This window comes from Calliopsis andreniformis, chromosome 3, assembly GCF_051401765.1.
Source record: "Calliopsis andreniformis isolate RMS-2024a chromosome 3, iyCalAndr_principal, whole genome shotgun sequence".
Classification (NCBI taxonomy): Eukaryota; Metazoa; Arthropoda; class Insecta; order Hymenoptera; family Andrenidae; genus Calliopsis; species Calliopsis andreniformis.
In genome coordinates this window covers 4,448,251-4,475,898 of record NC_135064.1, presented here as the reverse complement: position 1 = coordinate 4,475,898, position 27,648 = coordinate 4,448,251, and the positions used below count along the sequence as shown (strand labels likewise).

At 36.5% G+C, this 27,648-nt stretch overlaps 1 protein-coding gene across 1 annotated transcript in view; it reads left to right on the top strand.

Moving 5' to 3' along the window:
• The window catches only part of Kst (spectrin beta chain, non-erythrocytic 5 kst), a 52,963-nt gene that overhangs the window by 22,990 nt on the left and 2,325 nt on the right, over nt 1-27,648 (top strand). The window contains exons 4-13 of the mRNA XM_076393689.1: nt 14,077-17,501; nt 17,597-18,640; nt 18,731-19,016; nt 19,495-19,713; nt 19,804-20,246; nt 20,814-21,219; nt 21,297-21,497; nt 21,578-23,284; nt 23,366-23,843; nt 23,925-27,446. Coding sequence (XP_076249804.1) covers nt 14,077-17,501; nt 17,597-18,640; nt 18,731-19,016; nt 19,495-19,713; nt 19,804-20,246; nt 20,814-21,219; nt 21,297-21,497; nt 21,578-23,284; nt 23,366-23,843; nt 23,925-27,446 — 11,731 coding nt within the window. The remainder of the gene's footprint in view (nt 1-14,076; nt 17,502-17,596; nt 18,641-18,730; nt 19,017-19,494; nt 19,714-19,803; nt 20,247-20,813; nt 21,220-21,296; nt 21,498-21,577; nt 23,285-23,365; nt 23,844-23,924; nt 27,447-27,648) is intronic.

Genomic DNA, 27,648 nt, shown 5'->3' with positions numbered 1-27,648 from the left:
TTCTGTGAGAACAATTTTTTGGGCGCCGCAAGAGTCTTCAGATTTTAATGTTTCTGTTCTCTACTTAAAATATATTTAAAAATTTTTGCATTCTTTAATGTTTTACACTATGGGTACACGATTTTACATCGTGATTTACAGGATTTTTTCATAAACGGAATTCATCGAGGAAAATGATTCAATTTCTGACTATCTATTCCTGAGTATAGTATTTTTTAATGTTTTTCATCGTCTACAGTATCTACTTTATGAAATGTTCATATACTATATTCTGTGCTTTGCAGAAAGACTATATAATGTGACTATATAATGACTATATACAAAAACTCATAAAATCACTAAAAGTAAAAACTTTTGAGTGATTTTCAATACCGCAATAAATATAGTGACCAAGTTCAAACTGTGACAATTTAAGTTTTACTCTAAAAGCAACTTTTATCAACTAGTATAAGCCATAAATATCTAATAAAAACAAATTCCGTATGTATATTTTCTTCCATTTTACTAAGCATCTGATTCATTTGCTGATATCTAAATAAGTTGAACAGTGAGGGGGAAGTATGCAATTTGTGTTCCTTTGGTTTCTAAATATTTCTGCAGAATAGTAATAATATCTGTATGTGTAGACTTCTGTAACCTGCTGCAGGCACCTCGTAATCTTAGAAATATAAACAATTAAGTTTCTTAACCCTCCGCAATCTGGATATTTTAACGCACAGACCTTGAAGTTCTCTATGAAAAGTAAAGTGACATTTACGAATGAAAACTACTATACAATATTCTACAGATATCGAAAAGTAACCCAGAATATTTGTAGATTTTTTAAAAGCCTAGAATATAAAAAGAACCTTTGGTGAACATAAACGACTCAAATTGCTAATAGTGTTAATAAAAACAGATTGTTGATGAAGGATTGTTTCTATACATATGATTAATAGCTACTGCCTCGAAGCTTGCAATTTACTACCTAACAATAATTTTACAAAAAACAAATGGCCCCTACATATTGCGTATATATCAGTTCAAGCATTAGCAACGCACTGTTACCTTATCAAAAGGAAGAGTTAAAAACGAAGTAGAATAATAATTCCTAGAAATAAAGGCTTCAATGACGAATTGATCAAAAGAGAATCTTGTATATTGTTAGTGTAAAACTTTCTCAGTGAAGCGATTATGGCGTAGGAGACCAAGCAAACAACTGACGTGTTGTTGCAGACCTCGCTGGTTCGGATCATCACCCACCGGAAATTTCTTTTCTTCAATCAGTGTCAAACACATAACGAACATGATATATATACCATTGAAGGGTGCACAGCATCGTATACAACAAAATTGACTTCAGTATGGGAACTATCCTACAGCGCAAATCGAATTACTTTCACGGAAGAAGTTAAACGTAAAAAATATGATTGCCGTAATCAAGCCTTAGTGTGTGTTTTTGTGTCGAGTTTACGTGTCCTTTCAATACATGTACGATAGCTACTATTCAGTAGTATGCGCGTCATTTCCGTCACCATAAATGAAATTAAGTGAAAAAACATTCCAGTGAACGCCGCGGCGCGGCGTCGGGGTTCGAATCCTCGACCTTCAGCACATCGGCCACTGGCTTAATCCCTACTCCACAGCCATTTCATTGAGCAGTATTCACGTGTAATATGTGATAATCATCAGAATATGTAATTATTTATATTTTCTAAATGATTAAATGTTGAGATATAGAACTTAAAGAATATACCAAAACTTTTGAAAACGGGAAAAGATGGACTTGTTCGAGAAAATTCGCTTATCATCAATCTTCTTTATTTACGAATTGTACGTATATGGGAAATTCATACATATGTTGGTGCATTTCCATACATAGGAATTTTTTTTAGGAATATACATAGGAAAATATGCTAAAAGTGTATTAAAATTGATTATAAGACTTGTAGGACTTACACTTGACAGAATACCTACATTTGATATTTTACGAATAACAGGAAAGATTTATACATTTACTTCTAATTGTGTTTTAGAAGCAGAGGATAAAAATCTGAGAGATTTGATCAATACATGCACGTTCTTCATGTTATTATAGCTCAATGGCTTGATATATTTTTTTCCTTATTACTTCGTTTTAACTATTTGAAAAAATATAAACTGCTTTGAAGAAGTTTTGGCTTAAAACATTATATTTTCAGAAGTTATACAGGTTTTCCTAATATTCCGTTTTCTAAATGGTTGCCCTGAAAACCTTTGTACATCATATTGGAAATGGAAAAATGAAATCGTGCTATATTAATTATCAGACTACTAATGATTCCGCGGAGGCCCGTAACCTCCGGGTCAATATTGACCCCGCATGGAAGTCCAAGGGTAAAGCATATTAATAACTGTCTAGAACCTAAAGGGATGTTTAAAATTCTAAAAAAAAAGAGATAATAACGTGATAAAGGAAAAATAGTTTCGATTATTTTAAAAGAAAAATTTTTCTCTTTCTAACTAAAAAATGAGGAGTCACATAGAAGAAAACTTTGTCTCTAGATGCGAAATCTTATGATGGATCTACAATGCAAAGCTTGAAGTTGATTAATCGATGAAGTTGGAAAACGCGTTTTCAGAACTCTATAATCCCGCTAATTCTTCTTAAATATTCTTCAAATATCAATCCATATAAATATATGAGAAAAAAAATTTATTTTTCTGAAACTTTCGAACGGTTGCCCCCCGCCCAAGAGTTTAATGGTATCCCATTTACATTAATAAAATTAATGTCGAACTGAAAAATATATTTAATTAACGCCGAGGTTGTTGATTATTACATCGCCTGCAATTCAATACTAATAAAATTAGGCAAACAATCTGTCACATAATACAGGTTCACAACTCACAAAGTTCTCGGAACATGCCACTTATACCTCCAACAGCATAAACATGAAGAAATAAGTCGACACAAGTTAATTATGCCCTTCAAGATAAATTTCACAGTTAGTAGCTCGCTAACTTTCGTGACACTCGAATTTCTCGTATCGTAAGCGACGCACGCAATAAAATTTCTTTATTGACATTTCGATGCCGTGATACGGAGTCACGTACGCGTAGCCTCGGTTTATATCCACGCGTTTACGACGGTCACGCTGTTCAAATTGATAAAAGAAACATTCTCATCTCGTTATAACGTATTTCACGAGAGTATCGCGATGCCTTTATTAACGAGACTACCGTATTTCTTCGTGATTAATTCGCTCACGTACCGTTGCCATGTTTTTCGTCCGATCTTCTGATCGAAAGCGTTACTCATAAATTAGCACGATCGAGGTGGAAACGGCCACGATCGAGCGATGAGGATCTCTCAAAAGATTCGCGATCAGCAAACTGCAGGCAATTTTCATCCACAGACTCCCCTTGGCTTCCTCCTCTCTCCGTTTGCTGTCTCCTCGGCTCAGGCCGTGTAGCGGTTTTCCTATAGCATCGTTTACAACTAGGAACGCGCATTCTTGGCAGAACTGCGGAATGTGGATCGCAGGCACGCGAATGACAACTCCAAAAGGACATTTCTGATCGTGACCGTGCACCGTGCACAGGCGGGAGAACGCGCCGCCAAGATTCCCCGTGTTTCGTCATCGCTTAAGGAATCGTATGAGCCGCCAGTTTCTGAGAGTTTTGCCTTATCCACTTTACCGTTAAGTGTGCCGCTTCGGCCGGACGACTATGTCCCTGGAGATCCGCGGTTAGGCTCCATGAGGCAGACTCCTTTCGCCATTCTTATTTTGGGACTTTTATAGTTCTCTACACGTGCACTGGTATCTACTAGCATTGGAACGATTGCTAGAAGCTGATTCAAATTTCATATCTTGATGGCTGTTACATCATTTTAGTTTCATTGTTAGTTGTTCACTCGATGGTAAGATTTTTAATATGTAACTCATGTTTGTTCTTTCCTTGTTGTTCTTCCATCAATAACATTCATTGATAGAAATCTATTTAGAGACTTACTCTGTTTGACAAAAATATGTAAACATTTGTTAACTTTTGATAGAATATAATTTAAATACACATAGAATTTATAAGTGCTGTTATTGTATACGATGATCCAACAAAAGTAAATTTACAAGCTTAAATTATAGTTAAATATTGTTACTTCACATTGTCAAGTGTCCGAATACTTTTGGCTAGTACTTGATCTACATAATATACATCTAGGTACCTATATTAAAATAGAGTTATTAACATTTTAATTAGATTCCACAAAGTGTCTAAATACTTATGGATGATGGTATAGAGTATAGAGTATCAAAAGAAAAAATTTTGAAGTGTCTTGATATTTCTGAACCCGAGAAGAACACAGGTCTAAGCTGCAGTAGTACTGAGGTTGCTTAAGTTTAAATTATTGAGTGAGTGCAAACATATTCTGTTTGTGTTATAGAATAAATATGTAATGACTGTTTTTTAATTTTTTTCTTTGTATTTACGTGCAGTGATAATATATTCTCCACTTAATCCTACGACATTTTGTCATCGTTTCCTTAACTGATTAATATTTTTTCTGAAAAGTTCTTGATCGTTAGAGCTTATAAAGTTAACAATGCCTTATTTGAACTGCTGCTCGTTCATAAACGTTCGGCCCTTCAAAAAATTCTGTAACGACCTAAATAAATGAAAATTTATTGAGACGATGTCAGGCGAATATGAGAAGTATGACAGCATCTCCCACCCAAACTCCCTAATTGCTTGCTGAGTAATCATTGCCGTATGTGGCCTAGCGTCGTCATGATGGAATAACACAGCTTTTCTGTGCATTACATTAAGCCATCTGATTTTGAATTTTACATGAAGTCTTTTTTCTTAAAATGACTGTTCGATGAATGTATACTGTTATTGCAATTTCTTCTTTGTGATGCCCATTTGACTGAATCACAGCCAATGACTCGCTCTCGATATAACTTCGAAATCGAAGGCTGTCTGGATTGCTGTTAATCTTCAAGTAAAATATCCTTGACTGACATGTTCTTTCATTCACAGGTTCTTTGCAATATACTTTACAAATATTTTTACTGCCTTGAACCACTTGGCTGTCTTTCTTCAATCTATATTACATAGATATACAGTGAAGTGTATGCGTATGAATTTTATTCATGAATCTCGCCTTTATTTCTGCTAAAAAGTAAACAGTGACTCATTATATTGTTATTCATGTTTAAAGTAAAACATTCATTATTATATAGAACTAGTGCAAGTTTCTATTTATTATGTTGGGTAACTAGCCCATTAGTTCTAATTTATAAAGATGATATGATAAGTGTTGTCCATCTAAAACGAATTACGTCGCTGTTTGCGAAAACTTTCCAAATTAGGGTCCAAATTCGTATTTTCAGCTTGTAATTAAGCTAAGGGCTAAAGTTTTCATCACCCCACCAAAAACCTATCATATACATATGTGCGCCCGCAAAAATATAGGCAAAGATTCTTAACAACACTTGTATTTATTCGTTGTCCCGTAATTTTTGTAACGATTTCAATTAACATTACCTGTAAAAGTAAAATTCTGTATTCAATATTGCGAGTTTCCAACCATTCTAATACGTCTGAAAACAACACAAAGCCATATGTTGACAATAAGAAAATCAATAGAAATGCTATGAATGCTCATTCAGTAGTAATGTTTAGGACCACAATAGTATTGTCTAGTTACCTCTAAGCAGTTCAGCTCCTAAGAACAACCATGCAGCTGCAAACTATTAGGTAAACGATCATATAAATTGTTTCCTTGTTATAAATTCACAGCTCACTCACTGACGAATTTATAGGTAGAGACATGTGGTCTAAGTAATTTCAAAATATAGTGAATATAGCAGCGAGCTCATAATGAAGCAATATTGTATTCAGTTGAGTCATTCGTTTTCGTATGTGAAGAACTACATTGTATTTGCAGCCGTTAATGCTGGAAGAAATAAACGCTGGCGGGTGACTGTGGCTCGCAGTGTCGGTCGATCCAGTGAATGTTGGACGTAGGAGTCGCATTCCACGCTAAATGCATTAAGAATGCTATTCCCATTCCATTGGCTTCGCGGACCACAGACCCTGGCGTCATTGCAACCCCGATGGAATTAATTTCCGTGAACGTTTCCATTAGCCCGAGTCAGTAGTCCATGGTGTATCCTATAAGCACTAAGTGTTCAGTTCCTTGGAAATATATATTTATGCATGTAGTTAAACAAGATGCGTTGCGCCCCAGATGGTCTGCGTTCAAGTCCTCCCGTGACTAGATCGGCCATCAATGCAACGATAACGGTGCACGCAATTAAGAGAAATGACTGAATGGATGATCCGCCTAGATATTACGGAACGATATCTTTAAGGACATCGGCTCACTTACGTCAGGATACATGGAACAACCTGTTTAACGAGAAAATGACGCGTGAAGTTGTTGGAAGATTCTTGGATGTATTAATTGGTTGACTTGGTTGACTTGTTTGGCTTTTAGTTTATTATGCGAGATTTTATTTTGCGGGTGTAGATTATGACAAGTAGTACGGGCACTAACAGTCCCGTTGGAACTACTCCTTCATTGCCTTGAAAATGCTGCTTTAACATTATTCTCTCATGCCCTAAGAATGTTCTTCTAAGGTTACTCCCATGTATGCTAAGAGTACCCTGCTAAGACTACATCATTGTTAGAAACATTATTGAGAAATGTCTATAAACGTATAATATTCTATATAACATAATTTCTGTATAATTAAATTTTATACAATACTTAGACAAAATGTTAAGCTAAAGTTATTGAAGTTTCTTGTAGAATTTACAATAGTATTCAAACAGGTCTAAGTTTAATAGAATCAGTAAGAGTCGACTTTGTAGATTTAACAAAGCTACCTTACTGTAATCAACAGATCTTACAAAAGTCTACCTTGCTTAAATCTCTTTAAGAAATTTTTGCAAGATTTATATGACCATTTTTTCTGTGTATATTTTGGTGACGTTTTTGTAAACACCTTTCTATTAGATATGACTAAACATTAGGATAAATTGATCTGACGAAACGTAAGTTCTATTAGAGCTAGGTCACACGAACGTTGACGGATATCGAATTTGACGGATGATTGTAGTTGTGTCTTTGTTACTTTCAACTAGGTAGACAAAGATATACGATGGACGCCGAATGTTCGTTATATTAACGGTTGTGTGACTAAGCTCTTACTATGAGATAAAATAATATACATGTCTATAAATTTAAAAACAGTATCTCAGTAAAATTTTGTAAAGTCAACGTAATCGACTGATAAAACAATAACACGCAAGTAGATTATAGAAAAAATTAAATTCCCAAAAAATAAATAACTTATGCTGTTCAGTCTTATAACTACAGTCATCCAATGTCATCATGCCCTGAGAACATTCACTTGAGACCACCCCTGAATGCTCAGGCTACTTATTCAAGGATACTACAAATATCTCCTTAGAGAACCCTTAATATAATTGAATCCCTCGTCACCAAGAACGTCCATCAAACGTCGTTCTCGTTAATTTGATCACGAAGAAAAAAGGACACTCCGCGATGTTCACTCAGAGCCACTCGAGCTGATGTGCCGTGGTCTACAACAAAAAGCAATTGGCGGGGAACGAGTACCGGTTATTTAACGCCGTTGCCTTTATGCCACTTATTGGCTGGCCGTCTGGTTGCACGAGTTTTAACTGTACCCCACCTTTCAGTCGATGTAACAGTACCGTATTCTCGTCTTACTATGCAGTCCGTGGCTCATTCATTATTCATATGCCGCTGATACCCGGCTTATAACGTGAACGTATGCAGTTCGGCTGGATGAAAATTCGAAGGTTGATCTCTTTACAGGCTAACGGATTGTTTTCGTGTGTACACTGGCTCAAAATTAGTCCAGTAGAGACTTGTGGTCATAAAAATAATGGACTGACTACTCTACCTAAATAACTTAAGTACTTCCTTTGGTTGACTTTTTTGGCGGACTTATGAAGCTTATGACTCTAATAGTTTGTAGTATACTGATTCATAATAGAAGTATTATTGCTTCCAAGAGTTGCTTTTGCGTTTAGAAAACTATTCTAACAGACCTGAAAAAGACTTCAAGTGGATTTTCGTATAGTAGTAGGTTCACTTTAGAGTCCTTAGTCTTAAGTGTAATGCTACGTGGCTAAGTTTGTTAATCTGTTTAGTGTGCACATGAGTACACAGAGATTTTTTGAGATATAATTAACTAAAAATTATTTAAATAGAAGATTGAAGCACCTAGAATGCAAACTTGAAGAAATATCTAAACAGGTTCTCGTATTGGAGTGACTTCAGTTAAGGACCCTTGGTCTTAAATTTAGTTTCAAGTACGTCTGTTAGCCTACTTACTGTTAGTATGCATATAAATTGGACTTTTGGAAGAATAATCAACTGAAGATCACTTAAGTAGAAGTTTGAGGAAGAATTAGAACACAGGCGTAGGAAAGTCTTGAAGTGGAATCGCTCTATTGAAGGAAATTCAGTTTAAGACATTTAGTCTTAAATGTAGTTTTAGGTATTTAGGTCTGGTACTTTACTAAATTATGAGCATGATTCTTTGAAGAATGAATAATTAGAAATCATTAAAATAGAATAAGCACTGAAGACAATCTAGAAAACAAAATGAGAACAGTCTTTAAATGAGTTATCACGTATGAATAAGTTCAGTTTAGTAGCCTTAATCTTGACTGTACTTTAGGAAGGGTTGTTAGTTTACTAACTATGTATATGAGTGCGATTTTTGAGAAATGAATAACTACAGATCGTTTAAATATAAAGTATCGCCGATCAGGAACAAGTTAGTAATTCATTTTATAGAGTCGTACCTGTTTGTGTTTATCAAGATAGGTTATTGACAGTTTACATGATAGAATCGTAGCACGTCACTCTGTTATTCTTCCATTAATCCTCTCGAGGATAAATGTTAACGACAGTTGCTCTTCGTGTTTTAATGATACATTAGGGAGTAAAAATGATGAATGGGACGATCGTCCAGCTAACGCCCTGGTTCATAGCCCATTATGCAGATCGAAGATCTGTTATTATCGAGTGATCACCTCCGATGTGCTCCCGTAGATTGCCGCTGTTACACGTACAACGTGTACAACGGCTACAAATTATGCGTAACAGGAAGAACATATTTGCCATCGCGTAATATGCGTGATAAGAACGTTTGTTTACTCATCGTGAACTAATCATCAGGTTACGGATGGGAACATTGATTTCGATGCGTGGTTTATGTACATCGTTTTCCACGACTCCTTAAGCGAAACGATTATCCATGGTGTTATTGAACCTATTAAATGGTGCACATTGATTCTTTGAAAAAACTCAGTTTTAAACCAGGCTTATGTTCCTTTAACGAGGATGTATATAAAGTGTAAATTTATCATAAGAAATTTGCATCCACAAACAGTGAAGGAATTCGACTTTCATCAATTTGATCTTCTACTTTGGAATATTTACGTCTCTGTTCATAAAATATTTTATTTCGCGTTAACTAGAATTTTATAGAATTCTATTATTATATTCTATTTATTAGAATTTTATGACATCTCTTAATAAAAATTTGAATTTTCCGTTATTTAAACATGGAAACAAAATTACATGGTGTAGGTAAATTACCGACCGACCCAAAAACAAATTTCTAATTTATCAACATTAATGTTATATTCAATTACAGACGTAATTGAATTTGTAACAACCTATACATTCAATACTTTTGGGATCATATTTCTGTCACTGAATAATTCTGATTAATTTTATTTCATATATGATCTTTCGCCGTTTGTAGGTCAATTCCCTTTGTTGAATGCGTTCACGTTTACCGACCGTTGATGATGTTTCTTTTACATTCCACAAGATGTCGGATGTCCTCAAGGGAACAATAATTTTCATTTCGTGGCGGCCTTGATCGGCACAAGTGATCGGACAGCATTCCAGAAGTCGCGAGAACGCCGCGCTTCAGGCACGCAATACGATTGAGTATAGTAAAGTAGTTAAGACCAGGAACATGTTCGTTGACCCACAAACATTTCTTTAAATTTTCTACTACTGTAAAAATTAATAAAAAATAAATGCTTAAACGTTACAATTGAAGCATTGATAACAAATTATCAATTTTTATTTTTTTCTAGGAAGAAAGAACAAATACTCGAACATCTTTAATCCTTGTTCTATAAATTAAAATCATTTTCAATAAAATATTCATATTAAATATATTAAGATTTTGATGGTATAGATTTCATCTTGGTATCAGGTTTCACTTCTGACTACTAGAATGTGTTCTTATTATTAATTGTCTCAAAACCGTCTAAAATTCGCGTGAAATGTGTTTGGTATGAGACTTATTGTACTGCTGACGTGCATTAGTCAAGTCAAACACAGCGAAGGCAGTAGAATAAATCCCAATCAGATACATTTCACGCCTCTTTTAAGCATTTTCTCAGCAATTAACTAGGAAACAAAGCCTAAAACGCAATTTTGTAGAATCAACCCTTAAAATGTCTAACAGTTATCGTCGAATTACCCTGTATAGATACAAAATAATTCTAAATTTGTCACAAAAAAAATTAATATATATGTCTCTCAAATCAGTCCTTTTCTCTACTTTCTTTTCTTTCATAATTGTAATATCTACTACTATTATATAGGATATACCAGAACTGGTGGTACAAGTGGGGATGGGCTGATTCTACATAAAAAATAAAACGAAAATATAGAATAATGGTTTTTTGATATCATATTTTATTTTCGAGAAAATGGACTGAATTTTAACCGAGTACAAGTGTACCGAAGTACAGGTTCAGGCATTTAAGGGGTAAACGATGAAAGGGGAATGCTTTGAGCTTACTGTAAAAACAGCCAATGGTCAGACTGACAGTGTTCCGCTTACCCCCTTTACCAGTCAAGCACTCAAAACTGTACTTCTGTACACTTGTACTCGATCATAATTCAAACTCAATTTTTTTGAAAACGAAACACAGTAACAAAGAAATTTATTTTATATTTTCGACTTATTTTTTCATATAGAATCACTGGCTTTCCGCTTGCACCATCAGTTTCAGGACATCCTGTATGCTGGTGGGTGATTAGTATTTTTGAGTAATCTGACATTAGTTCTAATATTGATATTATTCTATTACATTAAAAGGACCATTGTATTAATAGATTTATCCTTTTTGAACAAACACTTTTAGATTGATGACCTAGTACGATTTACTTAGTCGATATGTTAGAAACTTGTGAATATTGAACTACAATTTTACTGGTAACTATGTAATGTATTTTTAATGGGTACAACAGTAAAAAAGAAAGAAGAATTCAACACAGTAAGAATATTTAACGCAAACAACTTATTTTGGATCCTTATTTGGACTTATTTTCGAAACGCCGCTTATCATGTTGATCCTTTATGAATCAATACTAATAAGTTTGCCATCCAACACGTGTAAGGCAAATGTTCCAGTAGCCTTAATCTTCGTACCTGAATACTAACGCGAATTTTATTTAATTTTATGCTTAAATTCTGATGTACTTAATAAAAAAACGAATAATAGTATACCTACATATTCATTTATTTGCATTTGAAATAATGAAGTATGAGGCAGGCTCTAACAAAATTCATCAAACTATCACTATCCCAATATTATGTTCTGTTTCCTTCCATTGTGACAAACATAACTACATGACCTGACACAACGCATCTGGTTTCCCATTTCCAATAACCACATTATCATAACGTGTTACCCTCAAGGCCGTCTCGCGCTTCTTACTTTTCAAATGACGCAACACGGCAGTACCCGTCCATTTTATCACAGCAAAGATATTCATCCACCTCTCTACACAGATGCCTATTAAGACCCACTGTTTACGCAACGATACCCAATAACTCAGCCGCGCATTCCACGCTTTTACTTATTCCCTTGTACCCGCGTGCACACACGTGCACACGTTGGAATGCGAATATCATTGTACCAGAAGACCACCGATCCCCTCTCATAATGTACTCTGCAAGTGCATTATGCGGTTACATTCACCTGATCCAACTGCCGGGAGATCCTACACCGCGCGGATGAGAAAGTTTAATGAAATGTAAGATGAATCAACGCATAGTTCATTGAAAATTACAGTTTACTCTCATTCCTCATGATGCAGAGTTTTCACTTGCCACATTGTTGGAAATTCGTGTGAAAAATGTAGATCGACTGTATCCAGAAGTTGAAAAAGAGCATTGTACATGGTTAATAAGTTGGGGCGACATTTAAATCCACCTTTATCGCCGCTACAGGTACCGATTAATAAATTTGACCGATTCTACCAAATAATGAAAGTTCATCTGAACTGACTCTATGATTGTGTTTGAATAAGCAACCTTATTTCGCTACAATCAATTAAATCCATATTTCTTCCGTCTGCCAACTTTATCAGCCCTATACAGTATAAGTGTAAACTTACAAGGAATGTTCGGCAACTTGAAAATTAAAAACACTGTGAAATTTTATACAAATATACTCCAGGTGACACTATTTACGAAAATATTTTCTGAAAATTATTTTCGAAAATTTTTTGTTGTCATATTGTAAAACATAAAACACTATAAAACTTTGAATTAAATTCTTCAAGCGTGTTTTCACCCCTAAGACCGTATTTTTTGCCAAAGCAGCAAATATGTTTGTTAATAGAGTCATTTGAGCTACATTTGAGCAAAGTTGCAAACTTTTTTAATTTTCGAAATAATCCTTGTTAGTCATTTTCAAATAAACTGAAAGTTATATTTGGATTTTGGAGCCAAAGTGCATTAAATCGCACAGAAAAAAGTGAATTTTATACACTTGAGCTTTGGAGTCCAATCGTATAAAATGTAGAGAACTATACGTTGCGATTCATATCTTAAAATATAGTTTCTGAAATTGTACAGTTCTCCAACATACTGATTTTGTTATACTTTATAACGTTTCTAAAGTTCCTAACCATTGAATTAGAACTACCTGAGTGCTACTGGAAAATAATTGTCAAGCTTAAAAGTCTCATAACTTTGTTACAATTCCTCGAAAACTATTAAATCAAGAAATGAATTAAAATTTTAATTCTGTAATTTTGTTTAGATCTCGTTGGCTGATTTTATTTTAGTCGCTGACTAAGGGGTAAAATTCTTCCTTGAAAGAATGGCAGTAACTTTATCAAAAATCAAGGGATTACGTCCGTAAAAATTATATTATTCAAAAATGCCTTTTTAATAGGGTTTCGCTTATGTTAAAGAAAAATAACCATACTTTCCGATAATGTAAAATAAAATTGTGAACATAAATAAAAAAAAAAAATTGTGAACACTGTTGCCTCTGGACTGGAGTTCGTATGATATATGAAGAAATTTTTATAGTTTGATAGCCCCCTTTTTAAGGGAGGATTTTAGATCAACCCAAAGGATCGAAAAGTAAAAGGTTCAAACATTAATTCACTTCTTGTTACCACAGTTTTCATGCAATTTTAACACAATTTTTAAGATATTAAATCAAATATGTTTCCCACCTTCAGCTTTAGGAGTGCTTTCACTCCTTTCACATGAATGTCAGCCAATAGAAAAAATATATATCAAATATCTTGGGTCTCTCTACAACCTGCAAAATTTCATAAAAGGCGGTAGTTAAAATTTTTGAATGATTCCTCGTAAATACTTACAACTGAAGTATAGGACTGAGTACTCTACACGAATGATATCGAAGTATGAGAAATGGTAAATGGAAAATACTACACTTGAAAATGTTATATCGCATCTTAAATAGATTAGCCATTTAGTTAAGAGACAATAGAGTCTTTAGATTACTATAGGTATTTAAATTAGTATTTGTAATTTACAGTGGAATTTAATGAGAATTTGTATTTTTAATTCAGAGTGAAAAGCGTAATAATGTGTAAGTTATATTTAACGAAGCTTTTATAAATCCCTCACGAAGGAGAGACCTAGAGCCAATAGAATATTAGCAGAGAACTAGTCATCTGACAACACTATTTCACTGCGAAGTTGTAATATTGGTCCATTTTAAAAACTATTTTTCTTTCTTTCGTTTTAGGTTCGCTTAGAAAGTATTGGAGCAGAAGACATCGTTGATGGGAATCCGAGACTGATATTAGGCTTGATCTGGACGATCATCCTAAGGTTCCAGATTCAAGAGATTGAAATAGATGTAGACGAAGAAAATGACAGTAGTGAAAAGAAATCCGCCAAAGATGCCCTGCTGCTGTGGTGCCAGAGGAAGACCAACGGTTACCCTGGAGTTAACATTCAAGACTTCACGGGATCCTGGAGAAGTGGACTTGGTTTTAATGCCCTTATCCACGCTCACAGACCAGATTTGGTTAATTGGTCAGAACTGCAACAAAACAAGCACATCGACAATCTCAATTATGCTTTCGATGTGGCCAACTCTGAACTCGGAATTCCCAGATTATTGGACGCGGAAGATGTTGACACAGCACGTCCTGACGAAAAGTCGATCATTACCTACGTTGCTTCCTACTATCATACATTCGCCAGGATGAAGAACGAAATCAAAAGTGGCAAAAGAATCGCGAATATCGTTGGACAAATGATGGACGCTGACAAGATGAAAATTCACTATGAAAAACTGACTACTGACTTATTAGAATGGATCAAGATGAAGATAGAAGTTTTGGAGAATCGAAACTTCCCTAATTCTTTAGAGGGCATTCAAAGAGAGTTATTGACTTTCAAGCAATACAGAACAGTGGAAAAGCCTCCAAAATATAAAGAACGATCAGAGATAGAAGCTTTGTATTTCCATATAAACACGCAATTGAAATCCTTGAACCAGCCTGCATTTACACCTCAAGAAGGACAGTTGATACACGATATTGAAAGAAACTGGGTAGAATTAGAACGAGCTGAACATCGTCGAGAAGTAGCACTTAGAACTGAACTCTTGCGTCAGGAGAGACTCGAGCAATTGAATTACAAATTCGAAAGAAAAAGTGTCTTAAGGGAAGGATACCTTAAGGAGATGATCCAAGTTTTAACGGATCCAAGATACGGCAGCAATTTAGCTCAAGTAGACGCCACGGTGAAGAAACATGAAGCCATTAGTGCAGATATCTTAGCACGCGAGGAACGTTTCCACGATTTGACGAACATGTCGGAAGAACTCGTAAGAGAAAATTATCATGGTTTAGAGAGAGTTCGTACCAGAGAACAGGAAGTACTGCAACGATGGAAGGAGCTTTTGGCTCTTCTAGACCATCATAAATCCAACTTGGTTGCTTTGAGTTCCCTTATGAGCCTAATGAGAGAGATCGACACGACTTTAGCCTCCATTCAAGAACTTCAACTCAACTTCCAGAGTACCGATGTTGGGCCACATTTACTGGGAGTTGAGGACCTGCTACAGAAGCATAGCTTGCAAGAACTGCAAGTCACAGCTTTGGGAGAAACCCAGAGGAGACTTGGCAGGCAAGCAGCTCAGCATCTGGCGCAGCCTCAAAGTAAAGAAGTGCCTCTCTTGCAGCAAAAGCTGGAGATGTTGAATCGCGCATATGATGAGTTGGTGGAATACAGCAAAGAGCGTAAAGCTCGCCTAGAAGATGCCAGGAATTTCTTTCATTTCCTTCAGGATCATGAGGACGAGGAGTCGTGGCTCATAGAAAAGCAGAGGATCTGCAAGGCTGGAATATCAGCAAAAGACTTGCGTGCCGTAATTTCCCTTCAACAAAAACATAAAGCTTTACAAGATGAAATGAAGGTAAGAAGACCAAAATCTGATCAACTCTGTGAGGCTGGAAGGAAGCTGATCGCAGATAATCATCCATCCTCCTTAGAAATTCAGAATCGTATCGATTCTTTACAAGAACACTGGAAGGTTTTAGAAGAGCTGGCAGCCTTGAGGAAGAAGCAGTTAGACGATGCGGCTGAAGCTTTTCAGTTTTACGCAGATGCAAACGAAGCGGATTCTTGGATGAACGAAAAAATGGCCCTTGTGGCTTCTGAAGACTATGGTGTCGATGAACCTAGCGCTCAAGCTCTTCTACAGAGACACAAAGATCTTGAAGGAGAATTAAATGCTTATAAGGGTGATGTACAATCGTTGAACATGCAGGCTGAGAAGCTTATCAAATCAGGAATATCGACCCTCGAGTTGTCAGCTGACCCGGAACCTGTTGCGGAATTGGAACAAGAGGAATGGAGTAAAGAAATTAGGTTGGTTCCTCAGGATGAATGGGTGGATGAAGTTGTAGAACGTCTTGAACCTAGAACTGTTCTCGAGGATAGACTGGTGCCTCAGGTGAAAAGTCTGTATCCATTCAGTGGGCAGGGTATGCATATGGTAAAAGGAGAAGTAATGTTTCTTCTAAATAAGACGAACCCAGATTGGTGGAGCGTCAGGAAGGCAGATGGAACTGATGGCTTCGTCCCAGCTAACTATGTTCGTGAAATTGAACCAAAAGTGATTCAAGTTCAGGTAAGAAGACCAGAAAAGGTTAGAATAACGCAAAGGGTGAAAAAGACAAAGATGGTGAAGCAACTGATCCCGGTGAGAAGAGTGAAGTCTATCAAGTCTACGGTAAAACCGATTAAACGAAAGGCGACCAGTGATGGTGATAGTGTTGAGAAGCGACAAAAGAAGATCAATGACACGTACAATGAACTTCAAGAGTTGGCAGTAAAACGACATGCATTGTTAGAGGATGCTATACGACTTTACGGTTTCTACCGTGAATGTGATGATTTTGAGAAATGGATCAAGGATAAGGAGAAAATGCTCCGAGCAGATGATTCTCGAGACAACGTTGAAACAGCAAAGAGGAAGTATGAGAAATTCCTCACTGATCTTTCGGCATCTGGGAAACGCGTTGAGGCTATAGATGCTGCTGTAGACGAATTCGTTAGACAGGGCCACAGTCAACTGGATAAAGTGAAAGCTAGGCAGAGGCATATTCATCAACTGTGGGACCATTTGAATTGGTTGAAGGCACAAAAAGAGAAAAGTCTTGAAGGAGCATCCAGTGTAGAGCTATTTAACAGGACTTGCGATGAGGCTCATGACTGGATGTTGGAGAAAATCACTCAATTGGACATTGCGGAATTGGGGCCTGATTTGAAAACAGTACAAGCTTTGCAGAGACGTCACCAGCATTTGGAAAGGGAATTGGCACCGGTAGAAGAGAAAGTGAGGAAAGTGAATTTATTAGCGAATAGTGTGAAGAATTCTTATCCTCATGAACTCAATAATGTGAATGCCAGACAAAATGAGATTAAAGAATTATGGAATCAAGTTCAAACAAAGGCGAAGGAGCGTAGGTCTAGATTAGAGGACGCGGTGGGTCAACAGATTTTCATGAACAGCTCAAAGAATTTAATCAATTGGGCCGCGGATATACAAGACACGATGAAGGTTGAGGAACCAGTTAGAGATATTGCTACCGCTGAACAGCTTAGAAAACAGCATATGGAATTAGGTGAAGAAATAAAGACTAGGGAAGACGAGTAAGTATTAAAGCCTTTTTATCATTTTTATTTATATAGCTAAGACTAAACTTCTACTTCCATATTTCTACTTCTACTTTTTTTTGTCTTCCCAGATTTCGAGAAGTCGAGGAACTTGGAAATCAACTATTACATAGAAATCCAGCTTTGTTAGATGTTAGTGAACGTTTAGACAAACTACGTGGCTTATATCAGGCGGTAACGTCAGACTGGATGGCGAAACAAGCTTGGCTTCAACAATGTCTAGAATTGCAACAATTCAATCGCGAAGCTGATCAAATTGAAGCTACCACTAGCTCTCACGAAGCATTCTTAGAGTTTACCGATTTAGGGGAATCTTTAGACGACGTTGAAGCTTTATTGAAACAACATGAGAAATTTGAAAATACTTTACACGCACAGGATGATCGACTAAAAGCGTTTAGTGATACCGCAGACAAACTAATTGCCCAGAATCATTATGAAAAAGATTATATCAATGATAGAAGGAATCAAGTGCTGGCGCGACGAAGAGCAGTTAAAGACGCAGCACAGCGGCGCCGAGCAGCTTTGAAAGCGTCAGAACATTATCAACAATTCTCAGCTGAGGTAGATGACTTAAGGGATTGGTTAGGTGATAAAATGAAAACTGCTTCTGATGAGAGTTATCGCGACCTAAACAATCTTGAACGGAAACTTCAGAAACACGAAGCATTCGAAAGAGAGTTAAGAGCGAACGAAGGACAACTAAGAGCAGTAAATAAAGCTGGTAAAGCTTTAATATCTGAAGAAAATTATAGATCAGATGATGTAGGTGAAACGCTAAAAGAGTTAAACGATCAGTGGGATAGGTTAGTAGCTTTGTCATTAGAAAAAGGTCGTAGATTGCGACAGGCTGCTTGTCAACATGGCTACAATCGTACGATGGAGGATGCTAGATTGAAATTGGAAGAAATAGAAAACTGTTTGCAAAGCAAGCAGGTTGGTGTAGATCTCAGGAGTTGCAAGGAGTTATTGAAGAAGCATCAAACGCTTGAAAGTGATATGTGTCAGTGGGAACAAAAAGTAGATGATCTTGTAGCAATGGGTGAAGAGATGGCTCATGAAGGACATTTTGATGCTGCTAACATACTGAAAGCTAGCCAAGCAACACAAAGAAAGTATGTGATACTTTATTAATGTTAATACCAAAATATAACACGATTGTATGTACTAGTTCCTAATGTTCATATTATTTGATTGTTTAATAGATTCCGTAGCTTAAAAGAACCAGCCAGAAGAAGGCGAGAGGCATTGGAAGAAAGTTTGCGTTTCCACAAATTTGGTTTTGAACTGGATGCTGAATTACAATGGATAAAAGATCATCTTCCTCAAGCATCTTCAACAACACTTGGACAAAATCTCCACCAAGCCCAAACATTACATAAAAAGCACAAGAAACTTGAAGCAGAAATTGCTGGACACCAGCCTATGATAGATAAAACTTTGGCTTCTGGACAGACTTTGATTGATCAGGTCCATCCAGAAAAAAAGAAGGTAATAATATATCTCGTACGCGTACTAGAAATATATAATTCCCGAAAAACAGTGACATATATATATATTTTTTTCTTGATATCTTTGCACAGTTGAGACTGTTACAAGACTATTGGGTCTACAGAGGTACGGTTAGCACAGATGCATGATTAGTTTTGTTTCGTTTTAAAAAAAGAGATGTTTATATATCATGATGTTTCATACAAATTTATGTTTAATTAATTAAAATAATGCATATTAAAGTACTTTAAGCATTGTTAAGTTGCAAATTCTTCCAAATGACGAAGAATATTTTAATTCTGACGATGAGTGTAAAACAAAATTTAAGTTTTAAAATGCATGCATGTGCTTGTCTTACAGGACACATTTCAGAAATATTAATATACTTTTACTTTATTAACTGTAGATTTTTGTAAGCACTTTGAATATTTCTTCTACCTTTAAGATAATGAAATCATACAGATTTGTTTCTGTATAGATTCAAGAACTATGCGATACACTAGATGATGCATGGAAAGATTTGCAAGAAAAAGCTGGCAAACGAAGCAAAGCGTTAGATCTATCATTAAAAGCACAGGAGTTCTTCTTTGAAGCAGGAGAAGTGGAAAGTTGGTTAAACGAAAAGAATGATGTTCTTAGCTCCACTGATTATGGTAGAGATCGAGATGCAGCTACAAAACTGTTGACAAAGCATAAGGTATAAAATAGCTTAGTCGCAAACTATAGTGTTGTATTAATTAATAAAAAATTTATTTCGCATTGCAAGTAAGACTGTTCATTATTTCAGGCAATCGAATTAGAATTGGATACTTACAATGGTATAGTAACAGAAATGGGGAACACAGCCAGTACCATGATCAATGCAAAACATCCTGATAGTAAAGCAATAGCAAATAAGCAGCAAGCAATCGCGCAGCAAATGCGAGCATTGCAAAGATTGGCGACAGTACGACAACAGCGTTTGATGGAGAGTATGTACCGCCACGAATACTTCTTAGAGAGTAGAGAATTAGAACAATGGATCAAGGAACAGGAGCAAGCAGCTGCCTCTGAAGACTATGGCCAGGATTATGAACATCTGTTAATCTTGCAAGCCAAGTTTAACGATTTTAAGCATAGAATAGAAGCTGGATCAGAACGATTTAATCAGTGCGAGGAATTAGCTAGAAAACTAATAGCCAATGAAAGTCCATATATTCAAGATATCGAGAAACGACAAGAACAATTAGGGTAAGATTTCAATATGGTTTACTAGCTACCTTAAACGTGTACATATTATAGGCCCAAAATTTTGGCTTAGGACTTTAAAACTTAGACATTTCTAAATGCATGTTCAATTGTCTGAACTTAATTCGGAACCTAGGTATCTGCACTTTCTATTTGGTAGTAAGTTGCTATTTTAGTTTTTAATATAATTTTATGCAATGGATATTGGTAAATGGGTAATAGAGGTATATGAAAATTAAACAATGAAATTAAGTATTTGAAAAAACAGATTGGTGAAAGATATTCATATAATGATAATGTATTCTGGTGTCGGGTGACTAACTATCTTTTTGTACATATATTTAACGCAGACATGACGATGATGATCCTGTGAAACAAGTGCAGAAACAGCATGCTGCGATGCAGTGAGTACACATTAGAGAATTTTAAGTGCACTTAACTTTTCTGTATATTTCTGCTTTCTACTATATTGTTGTGTTATATATTCATGTTTATAATTTATTAAATTGTTGAAGAGAAAAGATTAATTTATAAAAATACAGTCATATTACATTATTCATTATTTATTAGGGAGTCATGGCAACATCTTCTTGGCCTTATTCGAAATCGTGAGCAAAGATTGCAAGCAGCAGGAGAAATCCATAGATTTCATCGTGACGTTGCTGAAGCTCTGTCGCGTATCCAAGAGAAAGAAGCAGCTCTTCCAGAAGACTTGGGACGTGATCTAAATTCCGTGCTAGCATTAATCAGGCGTCACGAAGGTTTCGAAAATGATCTAGTCGCTTTAGAAGCACAGCTCCAAGTCCTAGTTGAGGATGCGTCAAGATTGCAAGCTCATTATCCAGGAAACAATGCTGTACATATTGATCAGCAGCAACAAATTGTTGTTGCTCATTGGGAAGAGTTAAAAGAGAGATCTGCTCATCGAAGAGATCAGTTGCAAGCTAGTTGCGATTTGCAACGATTTTTAACTCAGGTATTAAAGAATTTTTCGAATAATTAGAAAAATAAATAGCTCTAACAATGTAACTTTGTTAATAATTGTATCTTTAGGTCAGAGATTTAATGAATTGGGCAGCTGGACTCCGTGCTACAATGTCAACGGAAGATAAAGTAAGAGATGCAGCAAGCGCACAAATTCTAAAAGCTGAACACGAAGCTTTGAAAGGAGAAATTGAAGCTAGAGAAAGTAGTTTTAGTTCAGTCCTTGACCTTGGTGAAGCTATGGTTCAAACTGGTCATTACGCTGCCGTAGTAAGTATAATAAATACTTTAATTTAGAGTTTATTATCACATAGATAAATTCTTGCTAATAGTTTCACTATTTTCTATAGGAAGTAGAGGAGAAGTGTAATCAGTTACTCGACGAACGACAAAAGTTACACACTGCCTGGCAACAGAAGAAAATTCATCTTGATCAGTTGATTGACTTACATTTCTTCCTACGAGATGCTAAGCAACTAGACAATCTTTCAACAACTCAAGAAGCTGCCTTGAGTGGTGATAATTTTGGAGATTCTGTCGAAGAAGTAGATGCACAAGTGAAAAAACATAACGAGTTTGAAAAATTGCTTGTAACCCAAGAGGAAAAACTAACAGCGTTGCAAGAACACGGTGACAAACTCCTTTCACAAAATCACTTCGATTCACCTACAATTGCGAGGAGATTGAGTGAAGTTGTTCAAAGAAGAGCGAGGATTCGAAATTTGTGTGATGTACGACGAAAACGATTGGAGGCAGGCTTATTGCATACGCAGTTCGTCAGAGATGTTGCAGAAGCAGAATCTTGGATTGGCGAAAAGCAAAAGAAACTCGAAGCTGAAGCATCAAAGGGTGAAGTGTCCAGTTTAGAAGACAAGATTAAAAAATTACAAAAACATCAAGCATTTCAAGCAGAGTTGGCGGCAAATCAGAGTAGAATTGAGGAAATCAAAGCCAAAGGAGAAACTCTACTTGCCCAAAAGCATCCAGCAAGTACAGAAATTCGACAGCAATTGGAACACTTGCACGCCTCTTGGAGAAAATTACTATTAGAATCTGGAAACCGTGGTAGAGGCCTTGAAGAAGCACAGGATATTCTCGAATTTAATAATCAAGTAGAAAAAATTGAAGCATGGATACGAGATAAAGAAATGATGGTACAAGCTGGTGATACTGGAAAGGATTACGAGCACTGTTTGAGTTTACAAAGAAAGCTTGACGATGTGGACAGTGACATGAGGGTAGATGACTCCAGAATAAAGACAATTAATGCTTTGGCGGATAAGCTTATCAAACAGGGTAGAGATAATGAGTCTAAAGCTATTCAACAACGTCGTGACAACTTTAATAACAAATGGAAAGGTCTGCAAGGGGCATTAAGCGCTTATAGGGAAACATTGGCAGGCGCATTGGAGATTCACTTGTTCAATAGAGATATTGATGATACAAGTCAAAGAGTCGTTGAAAAATCTGTTGCTATGAATACGACTGACATAGGTAAAGACCTGCCAGCTGTCGAACACTTACAGAGAAAGCAGGAGGCAATGGAACGAGATATGACTGCTATTGAAGGAAAGTTGAAAGAACACAAAGCAGAAGCGAAAAAATTATCATTAAAATATCCAGACAAGGCACCTCAAATCAATGGAATATTATCAGAATTACAGTCCAATTGGGATGACCTGCATCGTCTTACTCAGCATCGTCGCGAAGCCTTGAATCAAGCCTATACACTACATAAATTTCAAGCTGATTTGCATGAATTGGAACTTTGGGTAGCGGATACAATCAAACGTATGGATGAGTCTGAACCGCCAACGACAATATCTGAAGCTGAAGCTCTACTAGAACTTCATCAAGAACGAAAAGCAGAAATTGATGGTAGGCAAGACACGTTCAAAGCCTTGAAGGAGCACGGACAAAAACTTCTTTCTATTAATGAGGATGTAAAGAGTAATCTTGAACATTTGGAAGAACTTCGTCAGGGTTTGGTTAATGCTTGGGAAAGTCGAAGGCAGAAATTGACACAGGCGCATCAATTGCAACTATTCAAAGAACAGGTAAGTCTTTAAATCTTAATTTTTAACATAAACACATGGAATAGTATAGTTCATTTTTACTCTTCTGTTTGCATATTTTAGGCTGATCAAGCTGATAGTTGGTTAGCAACTAAAGAAGCATTCCTCAACAATGATGATCTTGGTGAATCTTTATCTGGCGTTGAGGCGCTGTTACGTAAACATGAAGAATTTGAAAAAATGTTGATATCGCAATTGGGACGTATTGAAGAACTGGAGAAGTTTGCAAATGAAATTCTATCAGAAAATCATGTAGATGCAAATATCATAAAGCAGAGGTTAGCATCTGTTTGTTCTCGAAGGGATAAGTTGCAAAACAGTGCAAGAGCAAGAAGGAAAAAGCTCTTAGAAAGTCATCATTTACATCAATTCCTTCGAAACATATATGAAGTTGAAGGTTGGCTACACCAGAAACAACAGGTAGCCAGTGATGAGAACTATAGGGACTCGTCAAATTTACAAAGCAAAATTCAAAAACACGTTGCCTTTGAAAGTGAATTGATGGCAAATAAGGGAAGAGTAGCAGCAGTAATTGGGGAAGGTAATTCTTTTATTAACTTTTTTTTATTTTCCACAAATTGAATATGAGAAACTAAATTTATACTTTATTGTTTTTTATCAGGAGAAACACTAATTGAAGAAAATCACTATGCTTCTGACAACATACAGGAACGTTTAGATGAACTGGAAGCAGAATGGCGTTTACTTCAAGAGACCAGTGAATTGAAGAAAAATAGATTGAATGATGCCTATCAAGCTTTACTCTTTGGACGTACTTTAGACGAATTCGAGACATGGATGGATGAAGTAGAGACTCAATTACAGTCAGAAGACCATGGGAAAGATTTGTCTAGTGTAGCCAATTTATTAAAAAGACATACCAACTTAGAGAATGATGTTCTAGGCCATAACGAAGCTTGTGAGTCGATCAAAGAAACAGCAACTAGTTTTCAGAAGTCAAATCACTTTATGTGCGATGAGATACAAGACAGAGCGATGGTTACAATAAATAGATATCATAGTCTACAAGAACCAATGCAAATACGAAGAGACAATTTAGAAGATGCAAAATTACTACACCAATTTGCGAGAGATGTTGAAGATGAACTACATTGGTTGTCAGAAAAAGAACCTTTAGCTGCTAGCAATGATTTAGGTAATTCCTTAACTACTGTACAACGATTACAAAAGAAACATCATGCTTTGGAAGCAGAATTAATATCAAGAGAGCCTGTGGTAGCTTCTTTAGTCAGTAGAGCCACAGTAATGGTAAGAAGCGGACACTTTGCGTCAGAGAAAATCGAAAAATTGTCCCAAGAATTGCAGGAAAAACTTTCTCATCTCAGGGACCTAGCTAGTGTGAGAAAATTGCGTTTGCTTGATGCAGTTGACTCGCAAATGTTCCATGCTGAGGCTGCAGAGGCTGAACAGTGGATAAAAGAAAAACACCCCCAGTTAACTTCTACAGATCATGGGAAAGATGAAGATTCTGTTCAGTCTTTGATGAAGAAATTGGAGGAAACTGAACGAGATCTACTCGGTTTCGAGAAAACTATTACAAACTTGAGAAAACTTTCTCAGGGACTGATAGAAAGACATCATTTCGACAGTAAAAATATTACTCAAAAGCAAACGGAAATCGAACAAAAATTCAAGGAATTGCAGAAGCTGAAAGACTACAGATTCCAACGGTTACGAGAGAGCGAAAAATTCTTCAAATTCATCAGACAAGCAGATGAGGTTATCGAATGGATTGGGGACCAAACAACAGTTGCTGCTTCAGAGGACTATGGTCGTGATGTAGAACACGTTGAACTTCTCATTCAGATATTTGATAACTTCTTAGCTGGTTTAACGACCAGCGAAAGTCGAGTATCAACTGTGTTAGACCAAGGACAAAAGCTAATAGAAGAGAATAATCCAGAAAAGAACAAGATCCTAATGAAAATCGAGGAAACAAAGCAACAGTGGGAGGATTTGAAAGAACTAGCACACGCACGCCAAGATGCATTAGCAGGTGCCAAACAAGTACACATGTTTGATAGAAATGCGGATGAAACTATTTCATGGATTCAAGAAAAGGAGACCGCCCTCAGTTCTGATGGTTATGGTCATGATTTGGAGACAATTCAGGCTTTGGTCAGAAAACATCAAGGTTTCGAAACCGATTTAGGTGCTGTGAAAGAACAAGTTGAGCTATTAATGGAGGAAGCGTCTAGATTAATTGAACTATTTCCAGACGCTCGTATACATATAGATGTAAAACATCAAGAGGCTGAAGCAGCTTGGAATGAACTTCTAGAGAAAGCTGCTCAGAGGCGAAGTAAACTAGCTCAAGCAGAGCAGCTGCAGGCCTATTTGGGCGAGTACAGGGATCTAATGTCCTGGATAAATGAGATGGTAGCTAAAGTTACTGCTCCAGACTTAGCACGTGATGTACCAGGTGCTGAAGCATTAATATTCAGGCATAATGAATACAAAGCAGAGATCGATACGCGTAATGAAGCCTTCGAGAAGTTTTACAAAAATGGCCGAGAATTAATAGAACAAGGTCACTTTTTAGCGAAAGAGGTCGAAGAAAAGATATCTGTATTACAGCACAGGCAACAATTCCTTAAAGATACTTGGGAGCAAAGAAGATACATATACGAACAAAACTTAGACACACAGCTGTTCAAGCGAGAAGCAGAAACATTGGAAAATTGGATAGTGAGCAGAGAACCGATGTTACACGATGGTAAGCTTGGTGACAGTATCTCACAAGTAGAAGAATTGATACGAAAACACGAAGATTTTGAAAAAACTATTGAAGCTCAAGAGGAACGGTTCAACGCCTTGCATCGTATTACTATGTTGGAAAAAGCATTCCAAAAACAACAGGAGGCAGAGATGGCTGCCAGACAAGCAGAAAAAGAAAGGGTCGAACGTGCTCGACTTGAAGAAAGGAAACGGAAAGAGGTGCAGCGAATAACTGAAGAAAGAAAACGTGAAGAAGAACGAAGGCGATTGTTAGACAGTCCTCATCGCACTGTACATGAAGAGATTAATGGTACGGCAGACGAACATGAATCTATGAATAAATTATCACCTTTGAAGGGATCAACTGTACCTGACAATTTGGATACAACACCAAGTCAAAAATCGCATGGCATCTCTCACGTGTTTGGCGAAAAACTAAGAACTCCTGACATTAAAAGAGCAGAAAGTATGAAAGTAGATACAAAGAAACCGAAAAGGACACCCAGTTTTACAACCAGACGAAGAACTCAAAGTTTTAGGAAACTTCAACGAATGGAAAATATGGATGCATTGCCTCCAGTAGAAATTCAAGGTTTACTTGAAAGAAAGCATGAATTACAAAGTGCTGGTAAGAAGGCAGCTGTGCGTTCATGGAAACAATACTATACTGTACTGTGTGGACAGTTATTGTGCTTCTTTAAGGATATGGAAGACTTCTCGTTGAGCAAAGCAGCTACTGCTCCCATTACTATCTTTAATGCTATATGTGAGAAGGCAGATGACTATACAAAGAAGAAAAATGTATTCCGACTAAAATGTACAGATGGATCAGAATTCCTGTTTCTTGCTCCAAGTCAACAAGAGATGGAAGACTGGGTGAATAAAATATCGTTTCATGCAAAATTACCTCCTAGCTTGCAACTTCTAAGCTATGATGAGTCTCAGAAGGAAGGTTTACAGAGATTACAAAATGTGTGTGCAGAACACGCAGAAGACAATATGTCAACTGGTAGTAGTCATGCTTCAACTCCTGAACTGGAAAGAAAAAACTCTGTGATCAGACGTGATTTATCAAATCAACACTCTCCGAGCAGTGTTCAAATCGAATTTCTTCAGATGCATAGGCAAAATCAACAAAGACGCGATCCACAAAATAATGCTGAGTTTATAGGATCCCAAAGAACAGAACCACCTCAAACACAAACAGAATTTTTACAAATGCATAGACAACAGCAACTGTTAGCGCAGCAGCAGCAGCAACTGATACAACAAGAACAGTTAGCGAATCAGAGAGAACAGTATCAACCAAGTTCTGGTGAAAAACCACCTGTACCGCCAAGAGGAGCACCACCACCGATTCCAATACGATCACCAAGTTCAGATGCTATACAGTACAGACGTGATGGTAAATAAACTTGTTAATATAATAATTCTACATTTTCTGAACTCAAAACTTTTGAGAATCTTGAGGTTCTTAGGAATCCTAAGATTTTCGAGTCACAGAAACCCCATCCAATCCATCCTAAACATCAATTTTATCTGGCATTCCCATATTTTAGCGTACTGCAATTATTATCAATACAAAGTCAAAATTAAAACGTAATGTT